The 16,334-nt window shown below is 52.0% G+C and overlaps 1 protein-coding gene and 1 pseudogene across 1 annotated transcript; one reads left to right on the top strand and one right to left on the bottom strand.

Annotated features, from left to right (window-relative positions):
* Window positions 1-233: 233 nt before the first annotated feature.
* Window positions 234-10,485, bottom strand: LOC136660355 (zinc finger and BTB domain-containing protein 8A.1-B-like; annotated as a pseudogene).
* Window positions 10,486-10,621: 136 nt separating this feature from the next.
* COPS6 (COP9 signalosome subunit 6) lies at window positions 10,622-15,953 on the top strand. Its single transcript, XM_066637300.1, has 10 exons — window positions 10,622-10,754; window positions 11,001-11,126; window positions 11,506-11,637; window positions 13,257-13,345; window positions 13,680-13,742; window positions 13,832-13,879; window positions 14,182-14,296; window positions 14,531-14,623; window positions 14,714-14,814; window positions 15,779-15,953. Exons 1-10 carry the CDS (start codon window positions 10,670-10,672, stop codon window positions 15,917-15,919), a joined length of 993 nt encoding a protein of 330 aa, XP_066493397.1. The 5' UTR covers window positions 10,622-10,669; the 3' UTR covers window positions 15,920-15,953.
* Window positions 15,954-16,334: the final 381 nt, after the last annotated feature.

Raw genomic sequence — 16,334 nt, forward strand, 5'->3', positions numbered from 1 at the left:
TTTTAAAAAGACACTAGATATAAGTGAGGTGGATGAGATGCTGCTGAAATCCAGAGTTCAGCCACCAGGCAGGCAGACCATCAAGGTCCCGCCCTAAGTCTGATTCCAGGCACATCAGGCTGCCTAGGAAACCTGTGTGATTGGCAACACAACCCTCTTCACACAGCAAGACAGCTCCTGGGGCTGGAGGGAGGATTTCAGTGGGCGGGGGGAAGTCTGAGTGTAAAGGAGGAGAAATCGGAGACATATTGCAGAACTGTAGGAGGCCTCATAACTTCAGATATTAACAATTTCAGTCTGGTAACATTCTTTATTTAATAAGACACTGGTCAACACAGGAAGCCGCCTTTTTGCTGCGTCAGCCCACTGTGGGTCCATCGAGCCAGGCGCTTCAAACAGGCCATTCTTGGCATCCCCCTCCAGCCGGGGGAAGACTGAAACTGCTGGGATCACCACATAGCTCTGCCCCAAATCCTGATTGACACATACCAGCACCCAGACTAGCAATGCTGTTGCTCTGCTCTTTCTGCCCATCCCTGATGACTTCACAGAAACCTATTTTGCAGGGTTTATCTTCAGCTGCTTATCTCTTTTTGTACTAGAGATCTGCCCAAAGGCTCATTTCTCTGGATTGTTGCACTGAACTGAGTGCCTACAGAAGGCAATACTGGTGCAGCCAAGAATGCCTCTGCCCACCTGCCCACAGGCACCATCAGGCCCACTGAGCCTCTGCATCCAGCATGCTGAGCCTCATGGTACCACTCGGGACCTTGTGACAACGCATACCACGAGAGAACACTTGTGGCAGTGGGTGTGCTGCTGCGTCACTGAGGGATTGAAATGGCCACCAAGGTTCACCCCAGCCTGACCAAACTCCAGCCCTGCCCTCACTTGGCCTCCTGACAAATCTGTGTTACTTTCTCGCTCAGCAGGTCTTCCATGGTCACTGTCACCAGCTCTGTCTGCTCACTTGGGTGCCCCTGAGAGTCTGGCAATGTCAGAAACACCTGGGAGCCGGCCAGCTCTGACTCTGCCACTGTGTTCACCTGGTCTGGTGCTTGGATCACCTGTGGTGGAGAGAAACAGCAATGTCCATTGTTCACCCTACCAGAGTGTGGAGGAACAGTGGTCAGAGTGTCAGGTCTCTGTCTGGGCAAACCTGGTTCCCAAACCACACTTGGCCCTGGAGCTCACTGGGTGGGCAGCCTCTGGGCAGCTTCTCTCAGTATGACCTACTTCACAGGGCTTTATATAATGGGATGACCCTGAGCTCCTTCGAGGAAGCATGCAATACAGACACTGGGAATGATCCTTTCTGCCTGTCCCACAGGTGTACACTATCCCTCCCACTGGCAGCTTTCTAAGATGAGGAATCAGAAGTGACAGGAAATAGCAGCACAAGCCAGGAGGCAAGACAGCAACTCAAGCTGTTGCGCCCCCAGACCACCTTTCATCAAGTAACTGAGGTACACACAGACAACACCCAGCCTGAGTCAAAAGCCTCATCCTTCCCCAGAACCCCCTGTCCCGGGGGGTGCACTGGAAGGGAGAGTTCAGTGCAACCCAGCTGGGTCTCTGGAGACAAGGAACACAAGAGTGGGTCAAGGAAGAAAAGCAAAGAGAGGAAGGATTGGGAGTGGGATCTGCCAACCTTTGGGTTACGTAGCTATCACTGACCTGCACAATATGAGCTGCTGGGACTTTTGCATCTGCAAAGACCACCTTTGGGTGCTCAGTGCCAGTGTTCCTCCAGCTGTTCCTGCCCTGAAAAGACCTCCCCACAGAGCCCACAGCACAGGGACTGGTCCACCTGGGGTGTGTGCTCAGAGGCCACATGGTTCTGCAGCACCTCCTGGAGGTGGAAGGAGGTTGAGCAGTGTGGGCAGTGGAATCGCAGTGATCCTGAGGCAGAGAGAGCACAGCAGTGAGAAGAGGAGCAGGGTGGAGGAGAGAAGGAAGGAAGACTGGGGCATACTGACCTGAGTGCCGACACTTCATATGCGCCTGCAGCAAGGTCAGGGTGGGGAAAAATCCTTTGCCTTTCTCACACTCATAGAAGGTCATGCCTGAAAGACAGAAAAGCTACAAGAGCACCAGGGTACGGTGGGTTCCTGTTATTGCTGGCAGAGAAAGCATCCGGCAGAGAATTCTCCACCACAGAGTCTCAACTTTCTGGGGACAGGAGACCTGAGTACAGTGGATGAGAAGTTTCTGCTCTGGCATCTCCAGGCAGGGATGGGAAAGAGCCTTTGTCACCTTTAGAGCTACCACTGCTAGTCAGGACAGGTGAACCAGGAATAAGCTCACAGAAGGCACAAGCCAGATGCCCGTTTCTCTCTCAACTGTACTATTACGGGGCCACCTCCTCAATTTGGGCAAGCTAGATGGGAGTTGGAGGACCCATCAAACAATGCTGGGCAGGGGAGCTAAGAGTAGCTCCTCCTTGGGCTGAGGCTTTGCACTGCTGAACATCAGGTGCTGATGGCATCTGGGGTGAGACAAATCACAATTCCTTCCTGCACGGAGTTCAGCTATATGACATTCCATTTTAGAAACCAACTGGTTCCCCTGAAAGCTAGACTCAGAACGCTTTGAAGAAAGTCTGCTTTTCTTTGTCAAGAAAGTACTTTGATGGGGAAAGATTCCTCCTTATGATGTGATGGTCAGCAGTGACTGGCCGGTCCTCGTGGGGGCCATCCACTGCTTTATGCTTAAGAACATAAGAAGAGCCCTGCTGGGTCAGGCCATAGGCCCATCTAGTCCAGCTTCCTGTATCTCACAGCAGCCCACCAAATGCCCCAGGGAGCACACCAGATAAAAAGAGACCTCATCCTGGTGCCCTCCCTTGCATTGGCATTCTGACATAGCCCATTTCTAAAATCAGGAGGTTGCACATACGCATCATGGCTCGTAACCCATAATGACTTTTTCCTCCACAAACTTGTCCAATCCCCTTTTAAAGGCATCCAGGCCAGATGCCGTCACCATATCCTGCGGCATGGAGTTCCACAGACCGACCACACGCTGAGTAAAGCAATATTTTCTTTTGTCTGTCCTAACTCTCCCAACACTCAATTTTAGTGGATGTCCCCTGGTTCTGGTGTTATGTGAGAGTGTAAAGAGCATCTCTCTATCCACTCTGTCCATCCCCTGCATAATTTTGTATGTCTCAGTCATGTCCCCCCTCAGGCGTCTCTTTTGTAGGCTGAAGAGGCCCAAATGCCGTAGCCTTTCCTCATAAGGAAGCTGCCCCAGCCCAGTAATCATCTTGGTCAATCCAGTGCACACCTTAGTGCAATCTTAGTGCACTCCTGAGCTCCACAATTCTCTTCTCATGGAGAACGTCGAGCTGTGCACATCTCTTACTTCTAGCTAAAAAAGCAGCATTTCTTGTGGACCTTCAGGTGGCAAAAGAAGTGGAAGCTCTTGCGGCAGGCTCTGCAGGCCAAACCCTTCTTGGAGGCAGCGCCCCCTGAGGGTCCTGGGCTGCACCTGGCCTTCTGCTCTCCCTCACCGATCACTTCGCCCTGGGAGGCACCCATCACTTTCCGCTGGCAGGCCCCAGCCTTCTCTTCACCACTTTCCCTCAGGAGCCCTGGATGACAACCAGACCATCAGCAGGGGGCTGGACATCCATGTCTTACAGACCCACCCCCAGCACTAGCGAAATTGCAACAAGTTGTGTAATGTACGAGACATTCTGCAGATTTGTAAACAGTTGCAGAATTCAGCTGTCTTTCAGGAAGAATGTCCCATCTACCAGCTGGGCCCTCCAAAGCAAGAACTTGGCACTGTTTCCCCCAAACCACCTGTAAAGGGCAACAGGGTGGCAAGAGGCTGTCTGGACCACCTTTGGGTAGAGTGGAGAGCTGTACAAGAAGGCTTTCCCACTTGTGAGGACAAGGGGGCTCCCAATGTGGTATCCACATTGAAATGGCTAATATGCCATTCCTACAACCCAACTTCACAAGGAGAGGGTTTCTGCCTTCTTCAGTTTCAGAAAACTAAGCATCTGGCCCTGTGGTGCGGGGGCAAAGCCTCACAAAACCTCCACAATACAACAGCTCTGCCTTCCTCATCCCATGGTTTCCAGGTCTCTCCTTCTCCTCAGGTCTTGACTGGGGCCAAACCTATCTCTAGCCCTAGCAGGCAGTCCCCAAATTCCCCTCACCCAAAGTGAGCAGGCAAAGGCATGTTGTCAACTGCAGCCACCCAGTTCTCACCAGCCTGCTGCAGTTCCTGCATCACCGGCTGCAGGTCTGGACAGGACCCTTGAAAGCTGCAGAGGAGGTCACAGAGCTGGCTGGCACGAAGAGATCAGTCCAGGGCACTGCTCAGGGCTTCTTTCCAGGAGGCGGTGGAGGCCTTCTCTGGCAGAGATAGGCTCAGCAGCTGGAAGAGAAAATGGAGGACACATCAAAGGGTCATGTCACCACCCACCAGGTGCTGAGACACTTCCTCAGCTGTGTGGCAGGACCAGATAGCTGCCAGAAGTGCACCCCTCTGCATGCTGCACCCCGGTTTATGATCAAGGGCAGCTGTGTGGTAAAGGTTCCCCACGGTCTGGCCAAAGATGACAAACTGCCCTGCTGGTTCCAAGCAGGAGGCCCACTACGGCATCTCTGCAAGATCCCAGACAGAGCATAAAGGCAAAGCTTGTATCCCCCCCCCCCCCAAATGCATACCAGGCTGGCATTCAGAGGCCAACATCATCTCTGAACATGGAGGATCTATTTCACTATTACAGATCACAATTACCAACAATCTGTTGCCTCCACCTTAGATCTCTCATCCCTCTTTTAACTAAACAGTGGGTGTCCATATCCTGTTCACCATGTGCTAGGTGAGCAGAGTTCTGGAGATCTTTTGGTAGGCATGCAAGGAGGGCTGCAATGACAATTGCTGCATTGGGTAGTGGTGTTTCCAAGGCATTGCTTTTCCCAATTCCTGCACATCCAGGAACGGCTATCAGCCATTCCCCTCCCCTTTCTGCCTTCAGACAACTCCATCATCAGACAATTCCATCACTAAGAGAGACACGGTTTTGTGTAAAACTAGAAAATAGAAGAAACAGAAATTTACATGCCAAAATAGCTAATGTAAAACCAGGTGGACCGTTCAAGTACAGGTGTAGCCTATTTATTCACTGATTTTTTTATCTTCCAACCAGAATTTTGTCTCAACCAGAATGGGGTGGGGGGAACTGAAAGTCACAGACACCTTTGCCTCTGCTCCGTTTCCAGGCAGCCCAAAACACTGCAAAAAGGCTGCCTGAACCAGGCAGGGAAATAGCCCTGGAGCCATGGAAGAGGTTCCCCTTTTGGAGGAACAGTAACACTCTTGGAGCCCCTGAGCCAGCAAAGAGGCTCAAGAGGGGAACGGGGGCGGAAAACCTCTGTAGCCAAAGCACGTGCAGCAAGGTGGAGCGCTCTTTCTCAACAGAGAGCACTCAAGCAACAGAGGGGATTGCTTTAAAAAACCCAGGAAGTGTTTGCCCAATCCCCCCCCCAATGGTGCAGGCTCTCCATGCTCCAGCCTACAGAAACAAAACAGCTCAGCAAGGAAGCCTTCCCAGCAAGCAAAGCATGAGATTTAGGCTACAATCCGATCCACACTTTCCTGGGAGTATGTCCCATTGACTAGAATGGTACTTACTTCTGAGTAGAAACGCAAAGGACTGGACTCTTAAAGCTCAGCATCCCACCTGTAAAAGGGGGAGGAGGGGGAGGCGAAGGAGGGGAGGGGATTGATAACAGCTGCCTTAGTTTCCTTCCAGCCCCAAATGTCAGGCTGCAGCGTATTTGCGTAACTCTATGGAATTTAGCACAACGCGTTTTTTCTTAATTTCGATGGGTCACGGAACTAACGCTTATAACTAGGCTCCACCTGTAATGCCACCAAAAACAGTCTGATGTGGGCTGCCAATAACCAGCAGAGCTCTTTGGCAAAAAAGTAGGAATATACAGGTGTAAGGAAACAGGAAGAGGCCCTGCAAAATGTATGGAGTACAGAGATCAGGACAAGTATACATGCAGCCGCCTGGGGCCCCTTCCCTGCCTTGCCTCCAGTTTTACCTGCTTTTTGGTGCAAGGAAGCCCTCCTCTGCTGTGCTCAGGAGCACCTGGATGGGCTTCAACAAGATGTTCTGTATAAGGTGCTCTCTGCTTTGCTGGATCAGGGCAGCTGCTGTCTCCCCCCGCCATGTGGAAAAAGGAGGCCAAGGAAGTCAAGGGGGAAAGGAGTGACAGATTGAGGGGTGCCAGCAAATTCTCTCTTCTCTGCAGGTTCTCTCAGCAAAGGACAAACTGGAAGTGAGCCTCAAAGAGCAGAGAGAAACCCTTTTGTGTACTCTTCCAGCTGACAGCCAAAATGCCTCCAACAGACCAAGTGAAGTTCCTGAGGCTCCTGGCCACTCTCCAGCCCAGACATGGTCTCTCTCCTCTATTGGAGAAGGATTCCAACCTAACACTGCAAATCTACCAGGCCTTCAAGTCTCATTCTGCTTCTCCTGTGGGACAGTTCCCATGCTAGTTGCTGCTAAGACCCCAAGAGCTGCCTAGGGAAGGGGCAGTTATGTAGCAATTCAGCATGCCAGAGAAAGAGCCTCCAGAGGGCTGTGTCATACTGCCCCCCCAGCCACTGAGGAGTGGCTGCTGCACCCCCTCCCTCTCTTCTCTGCTTCCTCTTTCCTGCCAGCAATGGTCTTTGGCTGACATCAACCCTAAAGAGCTGCTGACACTGATGGAGAGTGTTTTGAAGCCTCAAACAGACATGCAAGGAGTGTATGTGAAGCAGGCCTGAGAGCCCTGCTTCCAGACTGCAGAATACTTGATCTTCCCAAGGTGCCACCTCCTCTCATGAGAGGGAAAGACAGAAAGAACAAAGGAAGCAGATTGGGCAACAAAGGTGGCAACAAAGGAAGACTGCCACCTCTGACTTCACTGAAGAAAATTCTCCTAGCACAGAACATAGACTTGAGGACAGCAGCCTCCCTGGGAGGAGGCCTTTGTTCACAGAACTGTTGCCAATGGTGCTGAAGGGAAAGCCACGTGTGATGGGGCTGGGGCGGAAAGCACACTTGTAAGAAGATCTGCTCCTACCTGCAGTGTGGGTCTCCAACCCACAGTGCCACTTCCATTTAGGGGCACGTTCCCTTGAAGAGTCTGAGCAGAGAGGATGCATTGTCAGGATGCAAGCTCTGCCCCTCCTGCACTCTGGCCAGGAGTCTCTGGAAGGGAGGTACCCCCCTCTTCCTTCCCTTGCAAGTATGCCACAACTGCCTACAGGACAGAGAGAGAAAGACAACAAGCTTGGCCCCTTAGGCAGGGCAAAGGCGCTTAGACAAGTGATGATCAAGAGTACATTTTGTTATCACCCCGGGGATGAAAGGAAATCACGATGGAGCTAGCTAGCCCCCACCCCAATTTTGCTGTGCCCAGTACTGGGCTAGATCTTCTAAAGGACCTGGCTGAAGCCAGAAAAGGGATTAGAACAGAAGCCAGAACAGCCACCAGAGAATGGAGGTGTTTTCTGCAGACTTCAAAATAATAATAATAATAATAATATACAGTATTTATATACCGCCTTTCTTGGTCTTTATTCAAGACTTTATTCAAGGCGGTTTACACAGGCAGGCTTATTAAATCCACGCAGGGATTTTTACAAATTGAAAGAAGGTTCTCTCTTTCAAGAACCACCACATTCAAGCTGTTACACTCCGATCTGGTTTAACATTCTGGCCTCCATCCTCCCACGCTCCGAGCAGATGGAACAGCTCAGCTGCAGCTTGTCAGCTGCTTCAAGGTCGCACAGTGCCGGTGGCCTCGAACTGGCGACCTTGTGGATGTTAATCTTCAGGCAAATGGAGGCTCTACCCTCTAGACCAGACCTCCTGCCTACCTCTTTCTGTATATTCTGTTAGCTGTTCCAACACTGCTGGAGCATTGGAGAGGACCCTAGATAGAAAACCAGGCTCAGAGCAAAGCAGGAAATCTTGGCTGGCAGCTTTGCTGCTTCCCCCTGGGTGCAAGAAACAAGGGTGTGTGTGTTGCTAATGGGACAAGGCCCCATCAGGTACCCCATCAGTATCAAACCTGTTCTTCTATGCAGTTGGGGGCATGCCAAGATGAATAACACATGGATGAGGGCCTCACCCAAATCCTGATACATGCAAGGACCCACTGCCGATTTTCCCATGACATTCAGTCTGCATGGCAATCCTAGGACTGCATCAAGTGCCCTCCATTCCAAAGTGGAACAGAAGAACCTCCAGAGCAGAGAACACTCCACCTAACGCACAGGGAGACAAGTACCAAAGAGACTGGGACTGGTTCCGACTCAATAAGCAGGACGGCCTGGGTGGAACTCCGCATCTCTAAAAAGGTTCTCAGGAAGAAGTGACAGACATAGCATACTTCAGTGATGAAAACATGGACCTCCATGTGTGTGAAATGGCCACTGCAGATCAGCCACCCCAGGTATAACACTTTCAAGTCCAAGGAAATACAAAGTTTTGCAAGATGCAACACAAGCTGCCTGCAAATTGAGCCCGAGCACCACAAAGCGCAGTGTGAGGTTCACCTCTGGGTGAACCAAGCCAGGTTGTGTTTTGCTAAAGTAAGGCAATGCCAGCGTCACACTCTTACCTGTGTGCTCTAATCAGGTCCCCATCGGAGGGCTCAGTGCTCTCCCTTCTCACACAGATGTTTTGTCAGCCAGGATTCGAACAGCTTGTTGGAACTTCACAATTCTGGCTCTGACAAGCAAGAAGTGTCATCTCATCCCCATGAGCTGCAGCTGAACACGTTCCTGCACCCTGGAGGAGTCAGCAGTGGTTGCAGCAGGGTTGGGAGACACCTGCCCAGAGAGTGCTGCAACTTCACTGCTGAGCTTGACAGTATGGGGCTGGTCAGGAGCTGTGTTTTCGCTAGAGGCATTTGTGGTCTGCAGGGAGCTATCCCACAAAAGATCTTGGCTTGAGCAGCTCAGAAGCTCTCTCAGGAGGGTCTTGCAACTGATAGCCATGTCAGGCATGTTTAGACTATCTGCCACAGAGATGACCTTGCTGAAGTGGTGCTTCCCCAGGGGCAGTTTACCTGCGTAGATCATCTCCAGCAGAAGAGCAAAGTCATCTGGGGCCACCAAGGAGGTATCGATGGAGACTGTGTCTGCACCATCCAGTGCGGACTTGAAGAGTAGGCTGGCCGCCGCCAGGACAAGCTTGTGAGCTCGGAAACATGCGGTCCCAACCAGGACGCTGCAGTCACACAATTGATGTTCTCCGCAGAGAGCTGTTGCAGCAGCTGCTGGCTGTAGTTGGGAAGCTCCATGTCTGATCAGACAGCCCAGCCAGTACTCCCTTCCACCCTTGGTGGTCTGTGTGGGCACAGGACTTGTTGCGCGCACTAGCTCTTCTTACAGTCACCGTCACCACGAAGCCACCAGCTATTTCATGCAAACAAAGCATGAACGAAGAGCATTGCAATGTTTCTGCCTAGCGCAGCGTTTCTCAAACTGTGGGTTGGGACCCACGAGGTGGGCTGTGAGCCAATTTCAGGTGGGTCCCCATTCATTTCAAAGTGTTTCAACTTATACCTGTTGAAAACTTTTTCCAAACTTTTAATTTCCTTACATCTTTTTTTTTTATTTTTTTGTTGTGTGGGGGACACTAAACCTTTTCCTGCTTGGTGGCGTCACTTCCAACCATGGCACCACTTCTGGTGGGTCCCAACAGATTGTCCTAGTGGTGCTAAAAAGTTTGAGAACCGCTGGCATAGGGTGGTGGGTGTGTGGTCCCTATCAGGGAGAGGCTCAGGTTCCAGAAGGAGGGGTGGTGGCACTTGGGGAACATAAGGCCACCCCGGAGCCCCTACCCTGTCCTGGAGCCCAGGAGCTGAGCCAGGGCTGGAAGCCCTTGGCCCTGGGGCTCACCACCGTCTGCCACGAGGAGCAGCTGTGGGCCTTTCCCGGGCCTGCCTGAAGACCACAGGAACTTCCTCTCCCTTCCCCAGGCTGAAGGGGCCAACGGAACTCCCTGACACTAGGTACCCCCAGTGCGCAGGCCATAGGGCTACCTCTCCTTCCCCAGTCTGCAGGGGCTGACGGAACTCCCTGCCAGTAGGCGCCCCCCCAACGTGCAAGCCGTAGGAGCTTTCTCTCCCTTCTTCCCCAAGCCGACGGAACTCCCTACCACTAGGCGCCCCCCAACGTGCAGACCGTAGGGGCTTTCTCTCCCTTGTTCCTCAGGCCGACGAAACTCCCTGCCAGTAGGTGCAGACCGTAGGGGCTCCCACTCCTTCCCGTCTGCAGGGACCGATGGAACTCCCCACCATTAGGCGCCTCCGACGCGCGCGACACGGAGAACAACGAGGGAGGGAGGGAGCGCCCCGCCCCGCCCCGCCCGTTGCCATGGTGACCGGGGGAGGGAGGGGCATCAGCCTGAGCACAGCGACACCTCCCAAGAAGACACCGACGCCATGTTGGAACGTCCCCCTCTCCGAGTCACGTGAGAGGCGTGGGCGGGGCAAGGGCCTCCCATTCCAGGCCCTCCTCCAAGCAGGACTCGCCACGGGCAAAAACAGCGCATGCGCGTCCCGTTTAGACGTACGCACGCGCAGTTTCGACGGCGGGCAAGCTGTTACGGGGGCTGCCGTGGGACAAACGCCGCAAGATGGCGGCTGCCGTTAGCAGCGGCGGGTCCTTCCCGGCCGGGTCGGGGAGCAGCAACGGCGCTGGCATGGAGGTGGACGCGGCGGGTAAGGGGGGCCCCCGCGGGAGGGCTGCCCCTCCTCCCCCCCGGCCACAATCCTGTGCACACTTACCAGGGAGGAAGCCCCATTGACTGTCATGGGACTGACTTCTGAGTAGACAGGCATAGGGTTGGGCTCTAGGGCTGCAGTCCTATCCACACTTTCCTGGGAGTAAGCCCCATTGACTCTAATGGAACTTACTTCTGAGTAGATGCATGTCGGTCTGGGCTCACCTTCCTTCTTTCCTTGCAGCGGCGCCTGCAGTGATGGCCTCGGGCGTGACGGGCAGCGTGTCGGTAGCGCTGCACCCGCTCGTCATCCTCAACATCAGTGACCACTGGATCCGGATGCGCTCGCAGGAGGGCCGCCCCGTCCAAGGTCAGGCTGGGGCTGAGGAGGGTCTGCCGGTGTGTGGAGGCCTCCTGCTGCCCACTTGGCCTGACCCTGACCCAGTGACGTTCGGTGGGTGGGGAGGCAGGTGAGGCAGAGCCTCCCCACAGGAGTACTTCAAAAAGCGTGTGGGTTGTGAATGCTTGAGCGTCTCACATGGTGGCAGCACTTTTAAGGACTCTGGTGGGGAGGCTCTGCCTCACCTACCCCCCCCCCCACCCACTGCATGTGCACTTGTGTTGTGGGTGCTTGGGTGCCTCCCATGATGGCGGCGCTTTTTGAAGGACTCAGGTGGGGAGGCTCTGCCTCACCTGTCTCCCCACCCACCTTTCCCTTCCCTGCTTCTCCCCCTTTCCCAACCCTGCAGTCATTGGGGCCCTGATTGGGCGCCAGGAGGGGCGCAACATCGAGGTGATGAACTCCTTCGAGCTGCTCTCACACACGGTGGAGGAGAACGTCGTCATTGACAAGGAGTACTACTACACCAAGGAGGAGCAGTGTGAGTGTTGTGAGGGCTGTTTGGAAAATAACTTCCATCTGGCTTTTAAAAACCAGAATGAAAGAAAACGATTCAATCTAGGCCAGCATCTCACTTCCACATAATCTCCACCCAATCCCATCCACCTTTCTAGTGCTGGTACAGCTGCAATGCAGCCCTGAGGAAAGGGAACAAATATTCCCTTAGCTGAAGGAGGCCTCCTTGACTGCTCCCCCTACTTCAGGATGCAGCATGTGCCTCTTTGCACAGTTGCACCAGCACTGGATAATTGGATAGGATTTGGCTCTCAGCCAGCTTGCATTTGTGTAAACGAAATGGTGATTCTTCTCCATGACAAGACATGTGCTCAGGCAGCACAACTTTCTTGAGAAGGAGAGACAAAAGCTTGTTCCAGGAAACAATTGCCTCAATTCAGGTGGAGATTACTTGGAAGCGAAGTGCTGACAGGGAATATCACTTTCATACTGTTCAAACTGCCCATGTAATTGTAATTATTATCATTAAGAATGTTTATATACCGCTTTTCAACCAAAATTAGTTTTCAAAGTGGTTGACACAGCAGAATAAATCTAGAAATTGTTCCCTGCCCTGAAGGGCCTATGCTCTAAACCAGGGGCATCAAACATAAGGCCCTGGGGGCTAGATGTGGCCCACGGAGCCTCTATATCTGGTCCTCGGGCTCTCCCAGCACCACCATAAGCTGCTGAGCTGAGGTGTCACTGCTGACAAGGTGGCTCATGTGATGATTGGGCTTTCCCGTATCTTTAAAACATCTTCAAGGTTTGTGTATTTTCTCTTCTGTCGTTTGCAGTTGTGAGAAGAAAGACAGAAAGTAAATGAGAAAAAAATACTGATTTTTGGTTATGACTTGTATAATGACATCACTTTCTGCTTAATGGCATAATTGCTGACCCTCAGCAGGCATCATGAATGCTATTTTGGACAGTTGTATGAAACGAGTTTGATGTCCCTTATCTAAACAGAGATGCAGAAGAGACACCAGCAACAGCCACTGGAAAAGATGCTGGACTGGGGTGAAGAGCAGTGGCGATCTGGCCCTGGTGCCACCCAGAGCCATGAACACTGCTCCCCCCCCCCCACTGTCTGGGCTGCTGCCACTACCTTCCACAATTCCGCTCCCTGTTTCCCTTCCAGAGGCCGGGGAAATTGTGCATGCCCTCCCCAACATTCTAAAGGCTTTCTAAGGGCATCAAAACGTCACTTCTGGTTTCCTTCGTGAAACCATAAGTGATGGTTTTTCAGTTCTCTGAAAGCTTTACGAGGCCTTTGGAGGGATAGGGAGGGTTTGCGTGGCTTCCCTGGTCCTCAGAACACCTCTGGGGGGAAAGGTCCTCAGGGGGCGGCCCTCAGATCGGTGCACCAACCAACTGAATGCCTTGGGGGGGGCAGCAGGGGTGGTAGCGGGGCGTTTGCTCCCCTTGCCCCCCCTTCATGTACACCACAGGTGAAGAAAGAGTTTCTCTCGCCCTGCCAAATAGAAGAGGACACAGAGAGTAGGGAGTACTAGTAGGGAGCCAGGCAAAGAGGAAGAGAGAGGCAGGAAGAGTAGGAAGCCTAGCTGGGACCGTCATCCCCAACTTCTTTTTGCATTCCTACAGTCAAACAAGTCTTCAAGGATCTGGAGTTTCTAGGATGGTATACGACAGGTGGCCCCCCAGACCAGACTGACATCCATGTCCACAAGCAGGTGAGACGTCTCTCTTCTGCTGGGTAAAGTTTTCCATCGGGGGTGGGCAGAGGTTTTAGAAGCAGGGCTGCTACTTCTGTTGCAACTTTTATATCATCCAAGGGGGAGTAACTGAGGGCCCAATCCTATCTATAGTACCAATGCAGCCACAGTGCAGCTCTGAGGTAAGGGTGCAAACATTCTCTTACCTTCAGGATCTGTGACTTCCCCCCCCCCCCACTGCAGGATGCGGTGGACACACCATTCACACAGCTGCATCAGTGCTGGAAAGTTGGATAGGATTGGGCTTTGAGGCTTCTGCAGCCACTGATGGCTCCTTCTACCCTCTTCTCAGGTGTGCGAGATCATCGAGAGCCCCCTCTTCCTCAAGCTAAACCCCATGACCAAGCACACTGATGTGAGTATTTACTCTTCTTCCCTACTGCAGTGGGTGCTTTCAGCAGTTGCATGGAACACTGTGTGGACTCCTCTCTCTCTTCTCCCCAGCTTCCTGTCAGTGTCTTTGAGTCTGTGATTGACATCATCAACGGAGAGGTAATTCCAACCACCTTTGTGTTCCCATCTTCCCCACCTCTGTCAACATAGGGTGAAGGTGGCTTTGCTGGGCAGTTGCTAACATCCTACTAGTCTGCAGGTCTGAGAATCTGAGTTAATATTACCTCTTCCCTGAGTTGCCATTTCTTATTGTGCGTTGCGATGCAAACATGTGGGAAGATGCATCTTTCCACTAACACATGATAAATCTTCCTCTTAGCCAGGCTGAAATTGACCATGGCTGTGTATGGAAAGACCTCTATTTCAGCTACACTTTTGTTGTTGGTTTCCCTTTCATCAAGGCCACCATGCTGTTTGCTGAACTGACATATACACTGGCCACAGAGGAGGCTGAGCGCATTGGGGTGGATCACGTGGCACGGATGACAGCAACAGGCAGTGGCGAGAACTCCACGGGTGAGAGACAGCAAATGTACGTAGGGTACAGCGAAGACAGAAGAGCATCTTCAGCACCACCTGAAGCAGCATCTAGGCAGGCTCTGGGTGAATGTGCACCTGTGGTACAGGGTGGGGGAGGCATTTTGTTCCTTAGGTCCAAGGCACAGTACAGCCAGAGTTGTTTTGGGTAGTTGCCATTCTACTGCTAGAAGCATATCCTAGTGACTTTTTCTTCCCTGCTTTTTCTTGTAGTGGCTGAGCACCTCATTGCCCAGCACAGCGCCATAAAGATGCTTCATAGCCGCGTTAAACTCATTCTGGAATATGTCAAAGCTTCAGAAGCAGGTCAGACAGCTAACTATTGGGTCACGATCTGTGCTTGAAGGGAAAGGCGGCCCGAAAGTTCCCTCTAACCAGCTGTCTTCCCTTATGTAGGTGAGGTGCCCTTCAGCCATGAGATCTTGCGTGAAGCTTATGCCCTCTGCCACTGCCTGCCTGTGCTGAGTACTGACAAATTTAAGACAGATTTCTATGATGTAAGTGTGTCTTTTGAGTGGGGAGAGGATGGTGGTGACTAAGAATATGCCCACACCATGCTAAGATTGAAGAAAAGTGCATTTGGGAGGAAGAACAGCAGTATGTGAAGCAGGGGTGAGGGCATGGACTCCTCTTTCCCCCCAGGGAGAAAGATGGTTCTGCTGGACAGGAGCCTTGTAGATTGCTCCTGCCTCTAGTGGAGCCAATGGGACATTTTCATAGAAGTGCTGGCAGGACTGGAAATGGTTCAAGGCTTTAAGAGCTGCAGCTCGTGCTGGCAATGCCCATGGAATTAATTAGCAATGTCAGAATTCAGCGTTTCTGAATTTATCTTTCTTGAAAAGATACTGAAAAGACTATGTAGCTCATGTCAAAAAGTAGAAGGTGCGAGACGTGTTGTCAGAGCAAACGGCTGGGGAGATATTCCCTGGCAAGACCGTCTCCTCAAGAGAGCCATCTTGGTAGCTGCACCCAGGGGAGGAATCTCCCTTGCTCTTTAAAGAGCTTTGCTTCATATGCCCACCCAGCTTTTCACCATGAGACAAAGACTGCCCTGTTTTAGTTTCCTTCTAGGAGTTAGCAGCTGTTGATGTATTGTTAACTGCTGCATCTTTGTGTCATGTGGTGGGCAACGTGTCTTTCACAAGTAAATGCACATTCAGTACCTAAGAGGTGTTTGTTGCTGAGGCATAAGATAGGTTTATAGCTTAAGTCTTGCTGAACACAATGGGCTTAACCCATTTTTGCCTAGCCCACAGCTGTACACATTTGATCCCTGCTGCGTATGTGCAACAATGGGCAGAAATGGTTTGATTTTGAGTAAAATAACACCATTTTCAGATGCCACTACCTTCTCTGAGAAGGGTAGCTGGAGCAGAAGGAGAGAGGGGAGGAGTTTATCTCACCACTAGGGAATGTGCCCACCCCCATGGCTTGGCTCTCACACCTTCTTTTCCTCCCCAGCAATGCAACGATGTGGGCCTCATGACCTATCTGGGCACCATCACCAAGACCTGCAACACAATGAATCAGTTTGTGAACAAGTTCAACATCCTCTATGACCGCCAGGGCATTGGCCGCCGGATGCGGGGGCTTTTCTTCTGAGTTTTCTCTAATAAAGGGGTGGGGCTGCCAGATGGATGTGTGTGCCTGTGTTCTCTCTGTAGTGGCGGGGGGGGGGGGTAGATCAGGCTTTGGGATGAAAGAAAAACTTCTTCCTTGTAGCAGACCAAAAGCTCACCTAGAGATGGGTTGTGGCCAAAAAAAACTAGATGACGTTTTCATTGTACAAGGATTATTTGAGCGTAGTCATCCTGGCAAAAGCTTTAGTATTGGGGTTGATGCACTGTGGCTGACTGCTATATGTAGTCGTTCTGTTATTGGAAAGTGGCGGGAGGGGAAGCTGCCATTTTCTGGTTTTTTTCCATTGTTCCTTATAGGGTTACTCCAGCTTACACCAGCTCTGTCACTACCATAGCATTTTTCCAGTATCAGGGGCATGTTTATTGTCTGAAAGGGG

This window comes from Tiliqua scincoides, chromosome 9 (assembly GCF_035046505.1).
Source record: "Tiliqua scincoides isolate rTilSci1 chromosome 9, rTilSci1.hap2, whole genome shotgun sequence".
In the NCBI taxonomy this organism is placed as follows: Eukaryota; Metazoa; Chordata; class Lepidosauria; order Squamata; family Scincidae; genus Tiliqua; species Tiliqua scincoides.

Bases quoted from the DNA above. Each gene is read 5' to 3' on its own strand.
- COPS6 (XM_066637300.1), top strand. From the start codon at position 10,670: ATGGCGGCTGCCGTTAGCAGCGGCGGGTCCTTCCCGGCCGGGTCGGGG. The intron at 13,743-13,831 runs GTGAGTATTTAC...TCTTCTCCCCAG, and splicing joins CCATGACCAAGCACACTGAT to CTTCCTGTCAGTGTCTTTGA. The intron at 14,624-14,713 runs GTCAGACAGCTA...TCCCTTATGTAG, and splicing joins TGTCAAAGCTTCAGAAGCAG to GTGAGGTGCCCTTCAGCCAT.